The sequence below is a fragment of the Myotis daubentonii genome, chromosome 1 (genome assembly GCF_963259705.1).
Source record: "Myotis daubentonii chromosome 1, mMyoDau2.1, whole genome shotgun sequence".
NCBI lineage: Eukaryota > Metazoa > Chordata > Mammalia > Chiroptera > Vespertilionidae > Myotis > Myotis daubentonii.
The window spans coordinates 136,026,872-136,050,411 of record NC_081840.1 but is presented as its reverse complement, the minus strand read 5'-3'; the positions used below and the strand labels follow the sequence as shown (position 1 = coordinate 136,050,411).

The 23,540-nt window shown below is 41.1% G+C and overlaps 1 protein-coding gene across 2 annotated transcripts in view; it reads left to right on the top strand.

Annotated features, from left to right (window-relative positions):
* Positions 1-23,540, top strand: part of NEBL (nebulette) — a 395,366-nt gene that overhangs the window by 137,234 nt on the left and 234,592 nt on the right. Inside the window, exon 3 of one of the 2 annotated variants that reach the window (XM_059660685.1) lies at positions 17,975-18,059. In XM_059660685.1, the coding sequence (XP_059516668.1) occupies positions 17,975-18,059 (85 nt within the window). Of the gene's footprint in view, positions 1-17,974; positions 18,060-23,540 lie in introns of those variants that run through there. The other variant, XM_059660686.1, reaches the window with a different exon arrangement.

Sequence of the window (23,540 nt, the reverse complement as noted above, 5' to 3'; positions counted from 1 at the left end):
GGGCTGGAAGTTGGTAGTAAAAGACCATAAACTAAGTTAGAATAACCTTTTCAAATTTATTTTTTGTTTTTAGTAAGAGAAATTTCTCTTTCAACTCAAAATTCTCCCTTTTCTCCATGGCTTTTTCCATGTAGCCTAACTCTTCCCTCAGTTTTATTGGCAAGGTGGCATTGCCTTTATCTGTCTTCACAGAGCTATGCAGTACTGACGCCAGAGTATCTCTGTAAATAAGCTGTGACACAGGGAGCATGTGTAGCTCTAGATCAAAGCTGGCAGGTTATTCAGAGTCCAAAAAAGACAACTGAATATAAACTGAATATAAAGGCTGCAATGGGGACTGTGGGGTTTGGGTAACAGGGACAATCAGTTATTGAAAATGAAATAATAAGTAAAGTGATTGAAATCTAAATTATTTAATACTAACCAATGAATTTTCCCCCTGACAATTAATAAGTACCCTCCTCATTAAATTGAACTTCACTGATTTAGAATCTGAAAATTCAGACAGAAATCATTAAATATTTTTTTTAAAGCAAAACATTCAAATTATTTGCCTTATCTGAACTTTCTGGATTTCATGAGTAAGCAAAATCTAGTCTAAAACTAGAGTTCTTGAATGTGTAACTTTTACTTCAGTCCAGTAAGTAATTTTGCCCATTAGGAATATTCATGATTTAAAATCACAGAATATTTCACTAATAGTGGTTTAAACCAGTGGTTCTCAATATTTTTGGTCTCAGGATTCCTTTAAACTCTTAAAAAAACTTTTTAATCTCTACTTCTTCCTTTTTAAAAATTTTTATGTTTTAATTACAGTTTGCATTCAATTTTATTTTGTATTACTTTCAGGTGTACAACATTGTGGTTAGAAAATTATATACTTTATAAAGTGTTCCCTCAATTTTTTCAGTACCCATCTGGCACCATACATAGTTATTATAATGTAACTAGAGGCCCGATGCATGAAATTCATGTAAGGGGCTCAGCCCTCGCAGCCCTGACTTTGTCCAGAAGGTCGTCCGGCTGTTCGGTCTAATTAGCATATTATGCTTTTATTATTATAGATTGACTATATTCCCAATGCTGAACTTTACAACTCTGTGATTATTCTGTAACTACCAATCTGTACTTCTTACTCCCTTCACCTTTTTCCTTCACCTTTCACCTCATCCCTAGAACATCATCCCCTCTGGCAATCATCAGTTTGTTCTCTGAATCTGTGAGTCTATTTTAATTGTGTTGCTCATTTATTTTGTTCATTAGTTTCTACATATAAGTGAAATCATATGGTTTTTGTCTTTTTCTGACTTGTTTCATTGAGCATAATACCCTCTAGGTCCATCCATACTGTCACAAATGGTAAGATTTCATTCTTTTATTTATGGCCAATTAATATTCATTGTATGTATGTACTACAACTTAATTTTTTTAAAATTGATTTCAGAGAGGGAGAGGGTGAGAGAGATAGAAACATCAATGATGAGAGAGTCATCGATTGGGAGCCTCCTGCACACCCCACACTGGGGATTGAGCTGCAACCCAGGCACGTGCCCCGACCAGGAATCGAATGAACCGTGACCTCCTGGTTCATAGGTAGAATCTCAACCACTGAGCCACACTGGCTGGGCTGTACCACATCTTTTTATCTACAGTGGAGCCTTAACTTATGAGTTTAATTCGTTCCGTGACGGAGCTTGTAACTCAAATTACTCGTATGTCAAATCATAAAGTGAACGAGAGAGACACGTGATGCTGGGCTGATGTTGTGGCGTTCACTGTGGTGTTCACTATGACGTTCGCTGCGCCAACTAGCGGTGGGGTATCTGAAGCTGGCTCATAACCCGAATTTTAGCTCGCAACTCAAAGCAAAAAATCGGCCGAGAGACGGCTCGTATCTCGAAAAACTCGTTAGTCGGGACACTCGTAAGTCAAGGCCCCACTGTATTTGTCTGTTGATGGACACTTGGGTTGCTTCCATATCTTGGTTAGTGTAAATAACACTGCAGTGAACATAGCAGTGCATAATTCTTTTGAATTAGTGTTTTGGGTTTCTTTGGATATGTACCCAGAAGTGGAATTCCTAGGTCATAAGTCAATTCCATTTTTTATTTTTGAGGAAACTATACCAGTGATGGCAAATCTTTTGAGCTCGGCGTGTCAGCATTTTGAAAAACCCTAACTTAACTCTGGTGCCATGTCACATATAGAAATTTTTTGATATTTGCAACCATAGTAAAACAAAGACTTATATTTTTGATATTTATTTTATATATTTAAATGCCATTTAACAAAGAAAAATCAACCAAAAAAATGAGTTCGCGTGTCACCTCTGACACGCGTGTCATAGGTTCGCCATCACTGCTCTATACGGTTTTTCACAGTTGCTGCACCAGTCTGCATTCCAACAGGGCATGAGGGTTCCCTTTTCTTTATATCCTTGCCAGCACTGGTTGTTTATTGATTTATTGATAATAGCCATTCTGACAGGTCTGAGGTGATATCTCACTGTGGTTTTGATTTGCATTTCCCTGATGATAAGTGATATTAAGCATCTGTCGTATGCCTATTGGCCATCTGTATGTCCTCTTTGGAGAAGTGTCTATTCAGGTTCTTTACTCATTTTAAAATTGAATTTATTTTTTTGTGTGTTGAAATGTTTGAGTTTTTAAAATAAATTTTGGGTATTAGCCCCTTATCAGATGTATCATTGGTGAATATGTTCTCCCATTCAGTAGGTTGCCTTTTTGTTTTAGTGATGGTTTCCTTTGCTGTGCAAAACTTTTTAGTTTGATGTAGTCCCTTTTATTTTTTGTTTCCCTTGCCCAAGAAGATATGTCAGAAAAAAATTTGCTAAGAGAAGTATCAGAAATTTTACTGCATATCTTTTCTTCTAGGATTTTTATGCTTTCTAGTCTTACAGCTAAGTTTTTAATTTATTTTGAGTTTATTCTTGTATATGGTGTAAGAAGGTGGTCCTTTACACTCTTTAAAATTATTTGGGACAAGCTTTTATTTTTTTCTATTGATATTTACCATTTTAGCAATTAAAAGCTTCATATTTATAATGTTTACACTTATGCAGTCGTTATATTAAATTTCCTGTGCTTCGTTTATAGAGTGATCCTATGAAATTTAATCTTATGAAAACAGCACTAAAGGTGTAGATTATGAAAAAAATCCTCATAGGAGAATCATATATGTGGTTTGGAAAATGTAATTGTTGTCTCAGCCCTGAACTAAAGTGTACCAGAAATGGAACTCTATTTTCCTAACATAACTTAATTTCTATTTAAGCTCTCATTCTGGTTGGGTGATGAAAACTTACTGTTAGTAAATGTGAGGTTCCATCTTCTCTTCACTTGGATTATGGCTAGATTATTGGTGGTTTGTATACTGTCAGGACCTTGAAGGAGGCTCCCTCTTTCTCTTTTTGTCTGGTTGTCAATCCCAGGCCACACGTCACTTCTGAGATGCCCCTTGTTCCCATGTTTATGGCCTTTTTGGTCTTGTGGTTCTGTGTCCTGTCTTGCAGCTCACACTAGCGCACTGTGTGGGCTGTAGACCTGGAATCCAAAGGCCACTGGCTTTTGGTGCTGCCTATGCTCTTTCTGCCTGGACTTAGGGCTCTGAGTCTGACACAGAGGTACACAGACTCCTCTCTATTCTCTTTATTCCCCTCCCTTCTTCACCTGAGTGATAATCTCTTAAGGGGACTTTCTCTGTGATGTTTTCCCCTCAAGGGCCACCCAACACAATCTCCTTAATGGTTCCAGTCATCAGAAAACATGAAAGTGGACTAACTGGCCATTTCTTCTTTCTTCCCTGTCATGTTCACACACCCCTCCCCGACCCAGCCCCTCCACTGAGTCTGTGAACTCTGATAGGAAAGGTGTGAGAGGTGGGAGATGGAAGGACAAAAACAAAAACAACACTTTGTGTATGTGTACATTTAAAAAATATTTCCATTGGGCTTTGGGTAGGAGGTGCTTGGTTTGCCACTTGAGTCAACTCTATTGAAGTTATTTATGTGAGTGAAACATATTGAAGCTAATATGTACAATGTGGAAGGTAATGACTATGTTCCTTTTAAAATATGACACTTAGTTCAGACCTCTCACAAAGTCCTTCTTTTCTTCCTATGCCATTAACCTGTGATGGAAAAGGTTTAAAGCTGGATCCAAATCACTGAACACAGCAGAAGTCTAATGACCTACTGGGTTTTAGTTTAATTATATAATCAATAGCCAGAAAAAGTCCATTTAAAGGGAGTTGATCTATTTTGTGGTTAGATTCTGCCTTGAGGTACCTAGGAAAGGAATGTGGCTCACTTAGTGAGTTGCTTTGAAGAGGCTAAGGGGACAGACAAGGACTCAATAGTTGGCAATGTTGTTTATGACATTTAGTTCATTTTCTTTAACTCATACTATACTGGTGCGAAAGATGCCAATTCTGGGATAAATTCCTTTGTTTTCCTTCAGTTTGGCCATTCTTAAAAACCACATTAAATGAATTTAATGTACATAATTTGAACAACCTGAAGTGTGTTGAAGAGTTCACCCTCTCCGTAAGATTTCTGTAATTGCATAGTGGAGGCCAACGGTTAAATAGATTCTAGTTTCTTAATATTTAAAAAACAACTTTGTTGTTGAGAGTATTACATTTCCCCCATTTTCCCCTCATTGTTCCCCTCTACCTGGTTCCCACCCCACCCCAGGCCTTTACCCCACTATTATCTGTGTCTAAGTGTTATGCATATCCTATATAATAAAAGCCTAATATGCAAATCGACCGAACAGTGGAACAACTGGTTGCTATGACGTGCACTGACAACCAGAGGGCAGACACTCAATGCAAGAGCTGGCCCCAGCCCTCAGGCCTCAGGCCAACCAAGGTGGGTGTCAGTGGGGGCCCCTATCACCCTGCTGGTTGCCCTGCAGAGGGAGGCAACTGGCGGCAGGGGGTGGGGCTGGTGAGTGGGCGGCACCAGGCCAGCCATGATGGGTGCCAGTGGGGGCCCCCCTGAGCACCCCAGCGGTCGCCCCACAGATCAGCCCTGATCATTGGCCAGGCCTAGGAACCCTACCTGTGCATGAATTTCGTGCACCGGGCCTCTAGTATGTATATAAGTTCTTTGGTTAATCTCTTCCAGCCCCTCTCTCCCCTTCCCTCTGACATCTGTCAGTCTGTGTCATGCTATGCTCCAAAAGGTTCAGAAACAACTGATTTGCAAGTTGTCAAGTAGGTAGAGTCTATAGGGGGTCAGGAGGCTTAGCCTGTGGTCCAGGATGTTTGGTGGTGGTTGCCTAGAATGTTCAGAAGAATGTTGGATATTTTCTGGGCCCTTCGGATAGAATGGTGTGATTAGTGATGTCTGCCCTGAGCACACAAAGTAGCACATGAGCTAAATATAGACCATTGTGCCAGTAGAAGTTGTTTCTGTTATTATTACTAGTTTCCCACAATTTATTTGACTTATTTATCAGCCATACATTTACCTGGGACCACAACATTTTTATAGAAAATGCACACCTGAGTGTAATATTACATTTTTAGTTTTGTCTAGATCATTTCTTAAAAATAGGGTTGTTTAATGTTTTTCCCTTCTTTAGGCTTTGAACAATTATTTTTATTGATACTGAACATTTACTATAGATACTAGATTTCATATTTTGAAACAGAGGGAATATAATGTGATCTAATGTTCTGTGTTTATACAGACTTTTTTTTGAATATTTTCAGATTATAGTGATGTCTAAGGTACATGAGTCCCAAATCTGCTTGTGTTCCTCTTGGCTGTAATCAGCAGTGCCATTTGGTGTCCCAGGGCACAAACCACAGAGCCACTCAGACATGCGTACTTCTCTGCTTGTCCATTTCCATGGTTAATATCGGCAACAGCAGAGGAAATAGTCCTCCACTAGCTCATATTTTTTTTAAAACAACATCTAGGGGTGTGTGTGTGTGTGTGTGTGTGTGTGTGTGTGTGTGTGTATGTATTAATTTCTCACCTTTGACACTGTAATTCTAAAGCTAGGTGACCTGTTCCAACAGCTGATAAGCATTTCATGGTGCGGTGGGTCAGGTTTACTGAGTAATCCCTTTGATAATGCCCTCTTTTGTAAATACACGATAGAAGTTACAATGGAGTCCTGCAGAGGAAGTAAATCAAAAGGTGGCCAGTTGCTTGACCCTTCCAGCCAGAAAGAGAATTTGGTAAATCGTTAGACAGGTTATTGACTGCTCTTTAGAGAGCGGGCGATTGCCTTCTGTTCCTCCTTTCAGCTGGGGCTTGTATTTCATGTACGGAGGTCTGCATTATCATAATCCATTTTCCTCTTTTATGTGATCTACCAGCAGCTCTCATAAGCCTCCTTTCTGAAGAGAGTTCCCCATTTACTTGCTCTAATTCACCGTTGTTGTTTTTTTTTTTATCATAAAAATTGATGTTTTGCAACCATGTTTCTGGAGGTGCTATAGGGAAGATTAGTGGTAGAATTAAGAAGGAGATGATGGCTGTGGAAGGAAATCTGTGAATAGACAGCACATCCATGACATAGTAAGATAGTGAAAGAAGCATCTGAAACCCGAAGATTCCGAAAGCATATGAATTAGAATTATAATATCTTTGGCTGATGTTGAATAGTGCTAATGGTCCACTAACAGATTTTTACCTCAGGGATTCTATTTACATAAGAAAATGCCCACATTTCCAGATGACACCAATATGTAAAAATTATATTATTCTAAAATGCCTCTACCTATTAAATGGTGATTCCTTTGGCAGCATTCAAACAGAAGTATCAGTAGAAATAATGTAGGATTGTTCATTTATTCGTGTTATCATCTGATCATGAGAATTTCTTAATTTATACGATTTTACACACCTGAAAAGATAAAACAAGTCAGATTATTTTTGCATAATATTAATAGCTATGAAATTTCCTAAAAGGGGAAAAAACTTCCCAGTTTTCTCCTTCTCTCATATAATGTGCCATTTTCCTTTATGGTTCTTAGACTAACAAGCAGAATTCTTTCCAATACAGTGAATGTGAGTTTTAAGATTTTCTTTTGGGGAATGAAATATAAATGAAGACTAGGATTGCGAGGGCACACATGCTTGGCCCTTGCAGAACGGAGTGAAGAAAACCCAGCGCTTGGCTTTTGGGTGGATCCCAGGCAGGACAGGAAATGGTAGAACTTCTCTGATGTGTCTGGCAAAGTGTGCTCAGGCAGCCACACATTTACAAAGGATAGCGTGTGGCTGTTTTCCATTCTTGCTGTGGCATCTTGGCGCTGGCTTCCATTTACATTTTCTAGCTTTTGGAGGAGCTCTTCTTTGCACAAGTCCATTAACAGTTGGATTTTTAGGGGAACACAGCGCAACATGGGTGTAAATGCACCCGTTCATATTTCTATCTGAAGTTGTTCCATCTCACCCGTCCTTGGGGTCCCCCATCCCTTCGTGAGTAGGTAAGGTTTGGCCCAATCTTCATAGCCCGGCCTGGATTGTGTGTTGTCATGCTGTGTTTGTGCCTGTGGCACCTTTGCCATGAGAAACCTTTCTGTGCAGAACATGGGGCTCCTTGGGCCCCTCTGGCTCAACTTTTTTTCTTCCTGAAGTTTGTTTAGTGTTGGTGGTTGTTTCTCATGTTTGGTATGCGATGGTTGATTCAGTCTGGTCATAGTCCTTCTCCCAGTCCCTGCTCATCCTGCCTCTCTGCCCCAGTCCCAGTTCCATGCTGTTACCTTTCCCATTACATCTGGGCCCGTGGTCGGCAAACTGTGGCTCGCGAGCCACGTGCGGCTTGTTGGCCCCTTGAGTGTGGCTCTTCCTAAGCCTTAAGAGTACCCTAATTAAGTTAATAACAATGTACCTACCTATATAGTTTAAGTTGAAAAAATTTGGCTCTCAAAAGAAATTTCAATCGTTGTACTGTTGATATTTGGCTCTGTTGACTGAGTTTGCCAACCACTGGTCTGGGCAAATGCAGGCAGCCTCTGGGATGGGGTAGGAGTCCATGAATAAAGAGTCAGTATCACAAAGAGAGAGTTTTCTTTCCTTTTATTATTCTGTGCTCATTCCTCATGGCACACATTGGCATCCTGCTTTTTCCTGCACGTGGGAGCCCTTGGAGGCAGGCTGGCAGTCATCAGTACACACTGGTGAGTCTTGCCAGTCATTCATGGCAGGCATCCTTTTTGATTACTGATACCTATGATGTGCTGGTTGTTAGGTAGGTTGAATACCACCCCCGTGTAGAAACATTACTAATATTGTCACAAACTCCATATTTTGTGTATTTGATATATATATATACACACACATATATGTACACACAACACACATTCACACACGTATTTCACTTTTTTTTTTCAGATATTCATTTACATTAAGATGACACTTTTTTGGTGACGTGAACCTTGCCCATTATGTAGTGTCTCTTTTCTTAATAATGCCTTTCTTTTTAAAACATGTCTAGTGTCATATTAATATAGACATTTAAAAAATATATTTTATTGATTTTTTACAGAAAGGAAGGGAGAGGGATAGAGAGTTAGAAACATCGATGAGAGAGAAACACTGATCAGCTGCCTCCCGCACACTCCCCACTGGGGATGTGCCCACAACCAAGGTACATTCCCTTGACCGGAATCGAACCTGGGACCCCTGAGTCTGCAGGCCGATGCTCCATCCGCTGAGCCAAACCAGTTAGGGCAATATAGACATTTTTAGTAGAATTTAAAAGTATTACAATATTGGTCTTTTATCTGGCAAATTTAACCCATTTAGATTTTTGTGATTATTAAATTGTTTCTTCAAACTGTTAAATTTCTGTTTGTCCTATTTATTTTTTGCTTTTTTCCTTACCATTCTCTTTCCTTTTTTATTGTACTGAGATAGTTTGATTTTTTAAAAAATTATATTTTTCCCTTCTATAATATTTGAATTTATGTACTATATTTTCATTCTTTGTGGTTATCCTTGAAATGTTATCACATTTATGTAGGCAAAGTCTAAAATTCAATAATATCCTAACCTTTCTCATGAAGAACAGAATGATTCTGGAATATTTTAATTTTCATTCTACCTCTCCATCTCATTATTGTCCAATATTTTAGCTTTGTCATAAAAAATCCAAATAGTAGACATTTTTATTGCACACAATGTTTGTTTTGTTTGTGTGTGAGTGCACATGTGCATTTACCATTTTGTTTGCTTACCATTTCTCTTTTGCATTTTAGCTTATCCTTTTGGAATTACTTATTTTTCTTGCTGAAGAGCATCCTTTATAAACAGCTTCATAGAAGATCTGGTGGTGGTAATCTCTGTCAGGGTCTGTTTATATAAAAAATGTCTTATTTTTTTCATTCTTTAAAGGTATTTTTGAATGATAGGAAACAATCGTGGCTACAAAATGGAGTTGTTTAGATTTTATGTTTAAAATTATGTTTAAATTTTCTGTCATCTTCCAACCATTCAATACAGTTGTGATTTTGACCCTTGGACAAAATTGCTTCCTTGGTTAAACCAGAGCATGAAAAGACGGCCCAGAGGATAGTCATCACGTCTTTTCCTAACCCAGGAAGGCAGAGCTGAGAGGCCAGGATAATAATGTGAGGCCAGAACTTTTGCCTTTTAAATGTTGTTAAGAGATAAAGTTGCATTAAAAAAACACAGTAGATAAGATATTTTAAAAAGTTAATGCACTTCTTTCATGAATGTTATATTCTTTTAAAAAATATGTATTTTTATTAATTTCAGAGAGGAAGGAGAGGGAGAGATAAAAAAATCAATGATGAGAGAGAATCATTGATTGGCTGCCTCCTTCACATCCCCAACTGGGGATTGAGCCCATAACCTGGGCATGTGCCCTGACCAGAAAACGAACTGTGATCTTCTGATTCATAGGTTAATGCTCAACTACTGAGGCCAGGCATGAATGATATGTCCTTAGGCACAAAGGGGCCTATGTTGGGGGTCCCAAAGATCACCCCCAGCTTTGATGATTCTCTAGGAGGCCTCACAGGACAGCATAGCGTTATACTCAGGGCTCTGATTTATTACAGTGAAAAGATACAGAGCAAAGTCATCAAAGGGAACAGGTGTGTGGTGCGAAGTCCAGATGACACCAGAAGCAAGCTTCCAGAGTCCTCTTCCAGAAAACCTGCACAAGGCATGCTTAATTCCCCCAGCACCGAGTCATGACAATATGTGTCAAGTGTTGCCAACCAACAAAGCTTGTTAAAGACTAAGTTCCCAGGGTTTTTATTGGAGGCTGTTCACAGAGATACCTTCTGCCTGGCAGATACCCAAATTCCGGACTCCCAGAAGGAAAGCAAGTGTTCAGCATAAACCATAGTGTTTGTACAAACAGCTTAGGCACAGTGCGCCACTCTTGTCAGTTAATGGTGGTGGGACTCCTCCCCAGATCCAGGATCTTGGACACCAGCCAAGGGCCAGCCTTGTAAACTGGCCTTTCAAATATAGCATCCAGACCTGCTCTATGAACTCTTTTCTACAGAGCCCTAAGGAAATAATCCTGTAATAACAAATTATTTTGACACCTGAGTTTAGCTCTCAAATTTTCTAGTTTGAGTGGAACCGTAGCAGTGGTTAGGTAAATAAAAGACTAGATAAGGAAGAATTAAGTGCTCATGAGAGAGAAGTCTCAGACAGAAGGAACTGACCTGCATAGGATTAGGGGAGATGGTGGGCTGTTTGACTTTGTCAGGGGATGAGAATGAAAACAAGGATTAGAAGTTGGTTAGAAAAGCTAGCAGTCAAAATTAGTGGCCTTCTCTAACGTTAGAGATTTATATCTGTTATTTAGGGTTTCTCAACATCAGCCCTAGTGTCGTTTTTAACAGGGTAAGTCTTTGTTGTGGTGAGTGTGCATTGTGGGATGTTCAGCAGCATCTCTGGCCTCTACCCACTAGATGTCCGTAGTACCTGTCTCCCCACTCCTCTTCCAGTTGTGGGAACCCCAAATGCCTTCTCACATTGCCTATTGCCAAATGTCCTCTGGGGAAAGTGGTGGAGAACCACCGTATTAACACAGATTTGCAATAAAGAAATTCATAAAGATCTTCATTTTATACATTTAAATGGTATACTAATATCTCACATTTATAGTAGTTTCCATTTATAAAGCTCTTTCATGTGGTTCTAGCAGCAACCTCCTGAGAGAGCCAGGAGTATTTTGTTCTCATTATAGAGATGAAGGCAATGAGACACAGGATAAGTCATTTTTTAGTAAGGCAAAGAGAGAGTAGTAATAATTGTAATATTACTGTTATTAATAATAGATATTTTATTGAGTGCCTACTGTGAGCCAGACATTGTTTGAAATGCTTTACAAGTGTTAGTTTTGGAATAAGCCTAAGAAGTGTTATCATTATGTCTATTTTACAAATGAGAAATTGAGGCCAGAGAGGTTAAGAAACCTGCCCAAAGACACACAGCTGTGAGGTGGAAGAGAAAGATTCAAACCCAGGTGCTATGACTCCAGTGCTGTCATGACCGCTGGGCTCTGGATAAAAAGTGAGAGGCCTTGGATTCTGGCTCTTGTCCAGCGTGTTCTTTCTCATCACTGCCTTTGTGGAGGTTGCCACTTGCTTACACTGCTGTCTTCACTCTGACCAGCTGGGGTCTACGGGTTTGCATGTAACTTTTCCTACTAGTATATTCTTACCAACTGAATCTCACAGAATAAAAAAAAAAGTTGGAAGTCTTTCTGTGATCTAACTTAGCTATGTCAGATGTAGTCTTCTGTTACTATCTTGATTCTTTCTCTGTTTATTTTGAATATAGCATTTCATGGATTTGTTGCAGCTGTCAGCCTAGTGTTGACTCACACATTTCATCCAATTTTTGAATACTTCAGCAAAGAGACTTCTATTTATGATGCTTAAAGGATTTCACAATATACTTCAGATCTGTCCACCAGCTCCCAGTGTAGTATATGTCACATTTTCACATGTGTGCTATATTTTCCAGGAAACTTGTTCACGCATCAATTAATCCACCTCTTCTTTTGTATGTTTTTTTAAAAAATGTTTTTCCTGGTTCTCTTTGAACATCCATTTCTCATGCCCCCGTGCCTTCTGTTCTACATTCTTTAAAGAACGAGATACGGCCCTGGCCGGTTTGGCTTAATGGATAGCGCGTCAGCCTGTGGACTGAAGGGTCCCAGGTTCCATTCCGGCCAAGGGCACTTGCCTAGGTTGCCGGCTTGATTCCCAGTAGGGGGCATGCAGGAGGCAGCCAATCAATGATTCTCTCTCATCATTGATGTTTCTATCTCTCTCTCCCTCTCCCTTCCTCTCTAAAATCAATAAAATATATAAAAAGAATGAGATATGTCCTTCTTCCAGGCTTGGTGAAGAAATCTTCTTTTCTTAAGATTTCTATTCAAGATACTTATTTTAGGAAAACCTACAACCACTTAAATATAGTATTTGGAAAGAGTTAGAATGAACTGCATAGTAGCATCTATATAGTAGCATTTATAGTTTTAAAATGCTTTGCTTCTCTATTCCTATATCCTGATGCAGGAGGATGAAACTCCCCTGTCAATTGCAGGAGCGAGGTTCTTGGGGTGCCCCTGAAAGAAGCATTTTCAGAAGGCCCCCATGCGAGGATGGAATGTGGAAGAAGGCTTTATTTGCATAAAGTTACCTTGGGTTCCAAAGTCCCTGCACCTTAAGCCAGTCCTGGAAAAGGCATAGCTGGGAGTTCAGCAGAGTCAGAAACAGGGCCAGTGTCAAGAGTCTCTGTTCCATGTTGTAGTGGGTGTGGCTCAGCATCCAGGCCAGACTACAGTCATTAGTCCCTGTGTGGAACCCAACATGGCCCTGCGCCATGCGGGCGCGAGGGAGCACAGCCCCTGCAGCAGGAGTCCCAGGAGAGCTGGTGGGTGAGAGAGTGCGCACTTCTTTGTTTAGACAGGGATGGGGAACATCCGACAGTATAAAGCCCAGGAAATCATTTGGTCTGGCCCTGCCAAGGCATTAGGGGTGAGTTAATTAAATGTTTAACCAAATAATAGCAGGCTAATTTTTAAGTTGATAATTTTGTATGGCCCACGAATGATGTTATACTAGTAAATATACAAATGGCCCTGGGCAGAAAAAGGTTCCCCACCCCTGGTTTGGAAGTTAACATATTCAGGTTTCATGCATGTGCAGTGGCCAAACCCACCCCTGCCAATTACCTGTTTCCAGGTGTGATTGATGGGCACTTACATTCCCATGTCACTCAGACCACTACTGGGCATGCATCTACTCCGCCTTTGTCCAGTCCCTTCCCCCATCAGTCAGCTGGGAATAGACTTGGAGAATGTTAAATGCAGTTTTTTGGCAAAGCTGTGTAAATGGCATGCCTGCATGTTTTGGTCCCCCTTTTACCCCTTTTCTGTTGAATAATAACCAGGTATCAATCCCACGAGGGACCACTGGCACCTCAGTTTATTTCTGTGTCTGGGTTTCTTTTGCAGGTGAGGTAGTGGGTGAGAGGGGGTTGGGACTATGACTTTAGAGCGGAATATTGTTGAACTAGACAGAGATTACTACATGGGCATAATGGTAAGAAACCCAGGATTTTCAGTTATGTCCAGTTTGGCAAAATTAATTAGGTTTCCCCAGATATTATAGTTATTTAAGCTAACGCAGTGTGTGCTGCCATTTCTGTAATCACACTTACTTCTGAGTTTTATGTTTCTGATTCATGGGACCATTCCACTCTCCCTTGACTGGTAGGCATTTTTTTCAACACCTTATTCTCTTGAATTTCGCTAGCTCTGAGGATAACTTGTATCTCCAAAGCCTCAGGTTTTAATAGTGCTTATGACTCCTAGTAGTTTCGAATATGAATTCCTTCTTTCCCTCAGCATTTATTATTTTGGTTATTGATACTAAACTGAACGCTTTCTCCCAGATAAAAATTTCAATAATTCACCAAACCGGTTTTGCTCAGTGGATAGAGCGTTGGCCTGCGGACTGAGGGGTCCCAGGTTCGATTCCGGTCAAGGGCATGTACCTTGGTTGCGGGCACATCCCCAGTAGGGGGCGTGCAGGAGGCAGCTGATTGATGTTTCTCTCTCATCGATGTTTCTAACTTTCTATCCATCTCCCTTCCTCTCTGTAAAAAAATCAATAAAATATATATATTTTTTAAAAAATTTCAATAATTTCTTTCTGTTTTGCCTCTTTGGAGAAGTTACGTTATATGTGGGTGAACCCACTATTACAAAATCATTGAATTGTAGAATCGAAAAGCATATTGGAAAGAAGTGCAAAGCGTTGCTGTCTGTTTATCGTTCTCAGTAGAACTGCTCAGCAGGTCAGTAAGTTTGCTGCTTTGGCCACAGGACAGCAGAGTGTCTTCTAAAAGGCAGCAGGAGCTTTCAAATTTTTCTTTTTTAGTGCAAACCTCATTCCCAATAGAGGTTAGTATTAAATGCCAATACCTAGCATATAAAAGTGGTGTTTTATTTATATGCATGTGCTTTGTAAGTTCAGATCGATCAGTTTTCTCATTGTAATGTCAAACGATGAGAATAATTAGATTATTTTCATGGGAATGATACTTCCAAATGAGAGGGAGGGGTGTAAGTGAGGTTTCCCTAGCATCAAAATAGAAGGATTTTTTTCCTGGTGTGAAGGAAATTCATGTACCCACAGGAAAGCAGTTGCAAATTATAGCCCCTCCCCATTCACTTTTCCATCTCTGTTTAAAATTTAAACAGACTTTTTAATTAAACATAAATGGCAGGAGTAGGTTGTCCCTCCAAAGTCTGCCTCCAGACTAACTTGCAAGTCAGCACAGCAGGGTTTCAATGGGCTAAACTTCCTGTAACAAATTTGAGAGTAGATTTTAATTACAATCTTTAAAGTAGTTAAAAGACGTATGTAAATTCTTAAATTGAAACAGTCGTGGACCCTTGAAAATCTCTGTGAAACTTTATTTTACAGAATGTATTTTTTTAAAAAGTGCTTCTATTATTTTAGCTTTAAAGTAGAGCCATATACAGTTGCTACACTTGAAAGTCTGGTAACACTCAGCTTTCCGAGATTGACTTGCAAATGTTACAGAACATACCGACATTGTCCAGGTTCATGCGTGCAGCGCAGTTCAGAAGTAGCCCCCAGGGTGTGGCTGACACAAAGTCTATGACTTCAGGGAGAGACCTGCTCTAGTTTTTACCAACATTTGAAACAAACTTGACTATCTAGTAGTGTCTGTGTTAGAAGAGAGAAAGCAAAAGAAAAGAAGATGTGAACGGCAGAGGGCTGTGTGTGAGAAATGATCTCTTGACAGTCCCACAGTTAGAGAAGCGCAGTGATCACGTACGCTTCAGGCCGTCCCCCGCCCTGTGAACTCTGAAAGCCCTGCTGCTTTCTATCACCATCTGATCGTATCTATTAAGATGACCCCGAGGAGTCATAAAATTCAAATTGGGTTGGTTTACGCTCTGAGAAGGCAGAAAAATTATGTAAAGCTTTTTGAAGGATCTTAATTAAAATAGTTAAAGTGCTTCCAGTAAGTTATGGGGTTTTAACTTCAGTTACCTGGAAAGTATACTTATGCGGGACATTTCATTACTGAAGAACACTGGCAAAATGAGGCATTAATGTACGTTTTCCTACCACACATCTGACTCCACAGGGCTGCAAAATATGTGTAATGCTTGTTTCAGAAGTGCTAGTGTACTTTCGGTAGGCTGTTCTCCATGAACCTTCTCATAGGAAGCCAGGATCAGGGATGCTGAAAAGAACCTTCTACTGGGAGAGCAGAGTTTGAAACAGTGAGGCATAGAGTGGACTTTTGAGAGACCACAGGGTGGACATCACCAAGGAGAGGGGCCAGGGAGGGGGCTCCTTGAAGAGCAGCCTTGAGTTCCACAGCTTTTGTGGTGATGGAGCCGCAGCAGCTGAGGGACCCTGAGTACCAGCGGGCGTGGGGGGAGGCAGCCATGAATCAGTGTGTGTCCTTACCCGCACCGGGCAGTTAGTGCCCTCACTTCACCAGCAGGAGGGCCTGTGTGTTTGCGTGTGTGCCCGTGCGTGTTACATATATGATAGGACATGGTGAAGCTTTGCTGTAGCCTGACCTGTGCTCTCAGGTTTTGGCTGATGGTTATCTCCCCATCTCCCCCTACGCTTCCTCCCTCCCTCTCTCTTTTCTTCTTTTCGTAAATATTTATTGAGGTCGTACTATGAGCCAGACACTGGGTGGGTGCTGAGTGTGTTCTGACAAAGGGCAGGGCAGCCTGCTGTTGCTGCCGCAGAACTCTCCTTGTGTTGTGAGACAGAGCCATGTCAGCAGGAATGTACAGATGGATATGCTAAGGAGTATAATGGGAAAGAAAGCACATTCCAGGCACGTTGGAGGGACCGGGAAGGCTTCCTGAAAAAGTGCATCTAAGGCAGTGGTTCTCAACCTTCCTAATGCCGCGACCCTTTAATACAGTTCCACATGTTGTGGTGACCCCCAATTTCATTGTTACAAATTGAACATAATTAAAGCATAGTGATTAATCACAAAAACAATATGTAATTATATATGTGTTTTCTGATGGTCTTAGGCGACCCTTGTGAAAGGGTTGTTCGACCGCCACAGGGGTCGCGACCCACAGGTTGAGAACTGCTGATCTAAGGCAAGACCTACGTGATAAGGAGGAGTGTGCCAGGTAGGCGGTGGGAGAAGAATAAGTGTTTCAGGGCAGGGGAACAGCATATGGGGAAGGAAGTGGGTAAGAGAAGGGTGAACTCCATAGCCAGAGCACGGTGGGTCTGAAGTCTGCAGAGGCCTGATCATGGGTGAAGATAGGATGCTGGGCTTTATTCTGAGATCAATGGGGAGCCAGTGAAAGGCTTTACCCAGAGGGAAAATGTAATCAGATAGACATTTTGGAACATTTGTTCTGGCAGTTCAGATTGGAAGGGCAAGATTGGAAAGTGTTGTAGTTACCTGAAGGTAAATGTGACCTATAATGAAAAAAAAATGCAGTGGATGTGGAGAAAGGTTAATGTAATTGAGCCATATTTCGGAGATAGAAGCCATGGACTTGGTGACTGACTGATAGGATGTGTGAGGAGTCAAGATTACTTCAGGTTTCTGGCTTGGGTGGTTGGGTACTAATAAATGAAAGAGAATACAGGGGAAGACTTGGGGTGGGTGGGAAGATGGACAGTTGCATTTCAGACTGGTTGGTTTTGTGGTGGGCATGGGATATACTCGAGTGGAAATGCCATTGGATCTGAATGAAGGGAGTAATTAGCACTTATAGAGGGGGTGCCCAAAACTGTGGGAACGAATGAGATCAACAGAAAAAAGCCCACAGGAGACAGAGAAGGAACAGCTAGATGGGGAGAAGCCAGGTCAGGAGTGTGTGGTAACATAAAAATCAAGAAAGGACATTTCAGATGGAGGGAAAGCCACGCAAGAGGAAGACCAAAAGATGTCTGTTGGGTGTGCCCACAGGATGTCATTTTAACTGTGACCAGAGAAACTTCTGGAAACAGAAGCTAGAAGCCAGAATGCATAGAGTTGGGGAGAGAGATGGAGAGGAGATGAGCAGGGACGGTGAGTTGAGGCTTATTTTTAAGGAAGTTTGGTTGAAGGTGAGAATAGATTCTAGCCATCACATGCTAGAATGGTATGTGGGGGTGGATGGAGGGACAGTAAAAGGTAGGAGAGCCTTAAGCATACTTGGTTGCTGATGGCAAGTAGTTAAGAGCATAGAGAAGCCGAGGCTGAAATTTGGGGAGGTAATAGGAATAAATGGGCGATAGAGGGTCCTGAGAATGGAGGAGGGGGTGGGATCCAGAATAATTATACAGAGATGACCTTAGCTAAGAGGAGCGACACCTCTTCCCATTGGGACAGAGGGAAGCATAAAACATTGGGTGTGAAAGCATTGTTTGGTGTCATAGTATTTTAATTATGTTCTTTAAAAAAATGTCTCCACAGACACTACCCGAAGCAGTCCTTCACTACTGTGGCAGATACACCTGAAAATCTCCGCCTGAAGCAGCAAAGTGAACTGCAGAGTCAGGTAATGTCTGGAAGGCCCATTTCTGTTACATTGGTACTAAATACTACCCACAAAGTCACTCTTTGGAGCTCCTGTCATCGTACTGTTCCCGCCGGGTCTCTGGCCCGTGTGGAGCTGAAAGCAGGCCCGGGTGGGCATTCTGGGCGGGACTGCTGAACATCTGTGGCATCCTGGTCTTGGATCATCCTGATATTCTTGCTTGTGTTATTCACATGGGACTAGGGCGAGTAAACGAGTTCTGGTCAGAGTTCGTGTTTCCCAACAATATTGATTTATTTGGTCCTAAATATTTAAAAACATCTTATGAATAGCTTTCCCACACCACATATGCAGGGGGAGAAGAGGTGTTAACTTGACCCAGTTGCAGTGCATGTGGGGCTAACACCCTGTCTGTGTAGCTCACACCAGTCACTAGCTTTGTTTGCATCTTGTCACTTTATTCATATTTCTTTCATATGTCACACTGACAGCACGAACAAAGTTTAGAACACCACATTTGGCTCCCAGTCAACCATTTTGGTTGGAAACCTGCCTTCAATATGGCGAAACACATTGGTTAAGACCAGGGATTTGAACGGCAGTGCTTTTTTTGCAGGGACACCTCGTCTTTTCTGAAGAAACCCAGCACGCTCTCCTTAGGAGTAGTTTCTTGCCGCAGGTCTTGCCGGCCAGGGTGTAGGAAGGTCCTGAGGAACAACACTGAAGCCTATTGGTCAACAGTGTACAGGCACACTTCATTGTATTGCACTTTGTTATTGCGCTTTGCAGATATTTCATTGTTGTTGTTTTTTAAAAAATAAATTAAATGTAAAATCCTCTACCAGCAAAAGGAATGTGACTCATCGAAGGCTCAGATGATGGTTAGCACTTTTTAGCAATAAATATTTTTAATTCAGTCATGTACATTGTTTTTTTTAGGCATAATATTATTGCACACTTAATAGACTACAGTAGAGAATGAAGAACTTTTATATGCATCGGGAAACCAAAACTTTAACCTGACCTGCTTTATTGCTACCTTTGCTTTAATGCTGTGGTCTGGAACCGACCCTGCAGTGTGTCGGAGGTATGCCTGTGGTGAAATGACACCGAGGATGGGGAGGAAGGGTTGGGATGTGATCCCCCTGCCGCTATTCATTGGTGGGGACCTTGGACCAGCCACTCTGATCCTTTGTGCTAATGTAAAGTGAGATGGTCTATCTTATCTTCTCTAACTGCCTTGAGGGTGACTGCAAGTATCAAATAGGTATGAAAGCATTTTGAAGAGTTAAAAAATATATGAGCGTGGAGGCTTATTATTATTATTATCCCTGAAAATCCTCGCTATGCAAAAGGGAGAAGAGAAGAATGTGTGAAGGAAAAAGGTGTCTAGCTAGTACTCTTTGAAAACATCAGGCTGCAGCTATTCTTAATGAGAATAGTTAGCTCTCAGGTGCACAGGATCTAATTATTTCCGTGCAGGTTTATCACAGGGGAGATAGTAGATCCCATCATCCTCTTTCCGGGAGACTTGGGACCACTTCACAGTCCATTTAATTAGAGGAACTGTAACTCCAAATAGAGTTGACTGTTGGTTAACAATGCCATGAAGACTTGGTTGGCCATTCGTTTCTGGTTTGTGTAAAATGCTAATTTTTGTGTGCTAAGCCATTAGTTCGAAAAATTGAGAGCTGGCCAAAGAGAGGCACCGTTGAGGGTGGGCAGGAACACCCTTTGCTCATTCACACCGTGCCGGAGGGTGCCGGAACTTGGCTGCAGTCTTTGCAGATCCAGTATGCCTTTCTTCTCAGCAGGTTAGGATTAATTAGATAATTCTGCAGCAGTACTTTGAGCACATTGGAAAGCAGAACTAGATTAAGCAATCAAATATTTGTTTCCTGTCTATTATATATCCTTGTTCTGTGTGAAATAATTTATAATTAGTTAATCCCTTCTTCACAGAGCTCACAGGGTGTCTGAGGAGACAGGACTACACCTCTCAACCAAGAGTGTCTATGTTTCATTTACAGCCTCCTTAGGATATGTGCTTCGTGCTGGGGCGGGACTTGAGTGGAGCCTTGAAGGTTAGGAAAGGATCTGGGTATGGCCAGGCCAGGGTGGCTCAGTGTTTGAGCATTGACTCATGAACCTGGAGGTCACGGTTCAATTCCTGGTCAGGGCACATGCCCGGGTTGTGGGCTCAATCCCCAATAGGGAGTATACGGAGGCAGCCTATTGATGATTCTCTCTCATCATTGATATTTCTCTCCTTCCCTCTCCCTTCCTTTCTTGGAAACATATTAAAAAAAAAGAAAAGAGAGGATCTGGTCTCCTTCCTTTGGAATGCACAGGCTCCCTTTGGGTTCAGTTAGTGATCGTGGGTGCCTTCAGCTTGGCCCAGGGAGAAACAGTTAATGTTGTCTTACCTGTGCCTGATTCTAGAAATGCAAATTAAAAAGTAGCTCACTGTTTTCTGAAAGGCTGATTTTATTCTCCCTCATGTAGCAAGCTGCAAGCTTCAGAGGCAGCATGAACAAATATGATAGGCTGGTGGGACAGGAGCAAATAGAGGCATGCACAAAGCACGATGGGGTCTCCAAGCAGTGATCAGGTAAAGGCATCATAGTAGATTTTGCTCAAATATCATCTCCTCTAAGAAATGTAAGTCTTCATAAGGCAGACAGTGTGGGGAAGTTCAAGTCAATTAAAAAAAACGTGTTGAATTGGGCTAGGCATTGGGGAGGGGGGCTGTAAAGGCTTCCTCTTCGCCATCAATCTTGCTCTATTCGGGGCACATAATTTTACACATATTATTGCATTTAATCTCCAACAGCCCTATGAGACAAGTATTTATTATGATCTCTAGATGAAACACTCAACCTTTAGGGAATATAGATAACTTACTCTGGTAAACTCGGTAAGGAGTTGAACTTGGAATAGAGCCTAGTTCTGTGAGCCCCCAGTGTCCATACTCTTCTAGTCCCTTTACTCAGGGAACACCTAGAAAAAGAGATCTGTAAGCAAAAAATGGCAGTACAATGTGGTAGTGCAGGATATGAAGGTAGAATTTTACAAAAGTGCAAAAGTCACACAGAGGAAGAACTCCTTATTATTATTATTAGTAGTAGTAGTAGTATTCTGGTTGAGAAATGGAAGCCCTTCCATAAGAGCATTTCTATTTAATATCTGTCCTAATGGTAATATTCAGTAGTGAAAATTGATTTAATTTTAACATATTAAATGATTTGCTTTTGTGGCAGAGCATTTTTTTAGAGTTTTGATGTGAAGAATTCTGAACAGCTCAACAGTTTAGGTGGAAAATTGACTATTAATATTTTGATAACTTGTGGTGCTAAGTAAGTCAAATCCATTCATAAACTTTAAGTTTTGATGTTCTGAAATTCTTTAGAATTGTTTGGTTAAAGCTAATTTTTTTCTTTCCATTCATTAATTTTCCAAATGAGCCAAAATGAAAGAAAAACAAAAGTTATTTTCAGTCCAACCTAGAAAATTATTTCTAGTTATATGTTCTATCCTCTCTCTGTATCTCTCTCTCTCTCTCTCTCTCTCTCTCTCTCTCTCTCTCAGTTATAGACACTGCTAGCATTTTTAAGTGTTATATCTTCTTAAGATTTTTAGGATTCTATATTAGATGCCAGATTGTCCTAATAAAATAGTATGAAATATTGGAGACTAAATGAGCAAACCATGAGTTACCTTTTAAGAAGTGGAGCTAGGCAGTGGCTTACAGGCATTATCCAATCCATATCCAGTCCAGCTTGCAAACAACTGTTGCATGTGCAGTTGGCCAACCACTGACCATGGTGGATGTGGACTGACCTGGAACTTGAGAGAGAGAGAGAGAGAGAGAGAGAGAGAGAGAGAGAGAGAGAGAGAGAGAGAAGGGGAAGGGGAAGGGGAAGGGGAAGGGGAAGGGGAAGGGGAAGGGGAAGGGGAAGGGGAAGGGGAAGGGGAAGGAGGGAAGCACTTCCATGTCACTAGCTCCCCTTTCATCACACATCACAGGATGAGCTGCTTCAAAGAAATAAGAAATGGTGGTTAGGCGCCCCCACTTGCCCACAGAGCCCATTCAGCAAGGAGTAAAAGGAAAACACCACTTCTAGGGGTATTAGTGACATTATCCTTTGCCGGTAGGGCATCAAGCTTTCATTGCTAGCCTTGGGATCAGATATATATATATATATAATTTTTTTTTCTAGGAAAGTGTGCCCTGAGTTCCAAAGCCCTACCTTACAAACTAAACCTAAACTTTTGGAACACAAATGTTTTGTAAATTAGGGCATCCCTAAACTTCAAAAACTTAGCAAGATGAAAAGCCTCTTAGGAGAGAAATTTTCTTAACTTATTTTAATATCGTGTTGTAGCAAGTGCTTCTTTTTTTTAGGCTGTGTATCATACCTTTAGTGGAAAAAAAGGCACAATGTTTTGAGTACTTTGAATCAGGCTCTGCAGACTTCTTAAAGCTACGGGAATGGTTCTTCAAATGGAATTTGGAGTGGAAGCCCCTCTAGAAAAGAGCAGAATAGGGCTGCTGTCGCTGGAGCGGGAAGCAGACCCCTGCGCTCCCTCTGTCCCCCTTGCTTCTCCTCATCCTCCACACCCAGGGCCCTGACTGATCATCTTGGGAAACCCTGGGCTTACATAGGGCAGAATTCTGAAAACCACTGCTCAAAACAAAGATGAAATGTTAGCTACTTCCCACTTAGTTGTTTATGGGATTGGCTTAGCTGTTTGCAATCATCCTGAAAATAATGGAGATTTGGGGCTCACTGTGTTCTTGGATGGAGTGTGTGTGATTTACGAGTGCTCTAAGATGAAAGGTGGAAAGTGATTATGGAGAGAATACAAATCATTCTGGAACCGTTGAGTCTTCATTTTGTAATTTGTGCTGATTCTTTTTTAATCTTTCACATTTCTGTGGAGGCATAAAAAACGGCTCACAGGGAAGGAATATGAAAGGATAGTAGGAAGTGAGAAGGTAATGTGTTTTTTTTTTATGGGGAACGTAATAGTTAGACATCTTTGTAGGAGAAATGAAGATACATGTTTAGTATAAACCGCTGGAAGTTCAAGGAGGCAGTGTGTGATACGCGTTCTCTTTCTGTGGCTTGCCCTTGGCACCTTTCTGTGCCTCCTTATTCTAAGCTCCACTTCAGGAGGGTTTTTCTCTAAGTTATCTGTCATCTAACCACCTAGTAAGGTGTTAAATAATTACCCAGAGCAAGAGTCTTCTCAGGTGGCAGTTGCACTTTAATTGGGTGTCACTGAAGACTGACTTCCTTCAAAGCACCGAATCCCTGCCTAGGGAACTTTAGTTACTGTCCAAAGATGACTGGAGAGCTCTTTTGAAAAGCATCCTCTGTATGATTCAAATTTTATGCCAAATTTTATTTGCCAACAAATGCCAGTCATATGCCAAATTCTATGCTAGATCCTGGGATGCTGTAGTGAGCAAACCCAGAAGAAGCCCTCACTCTCAAG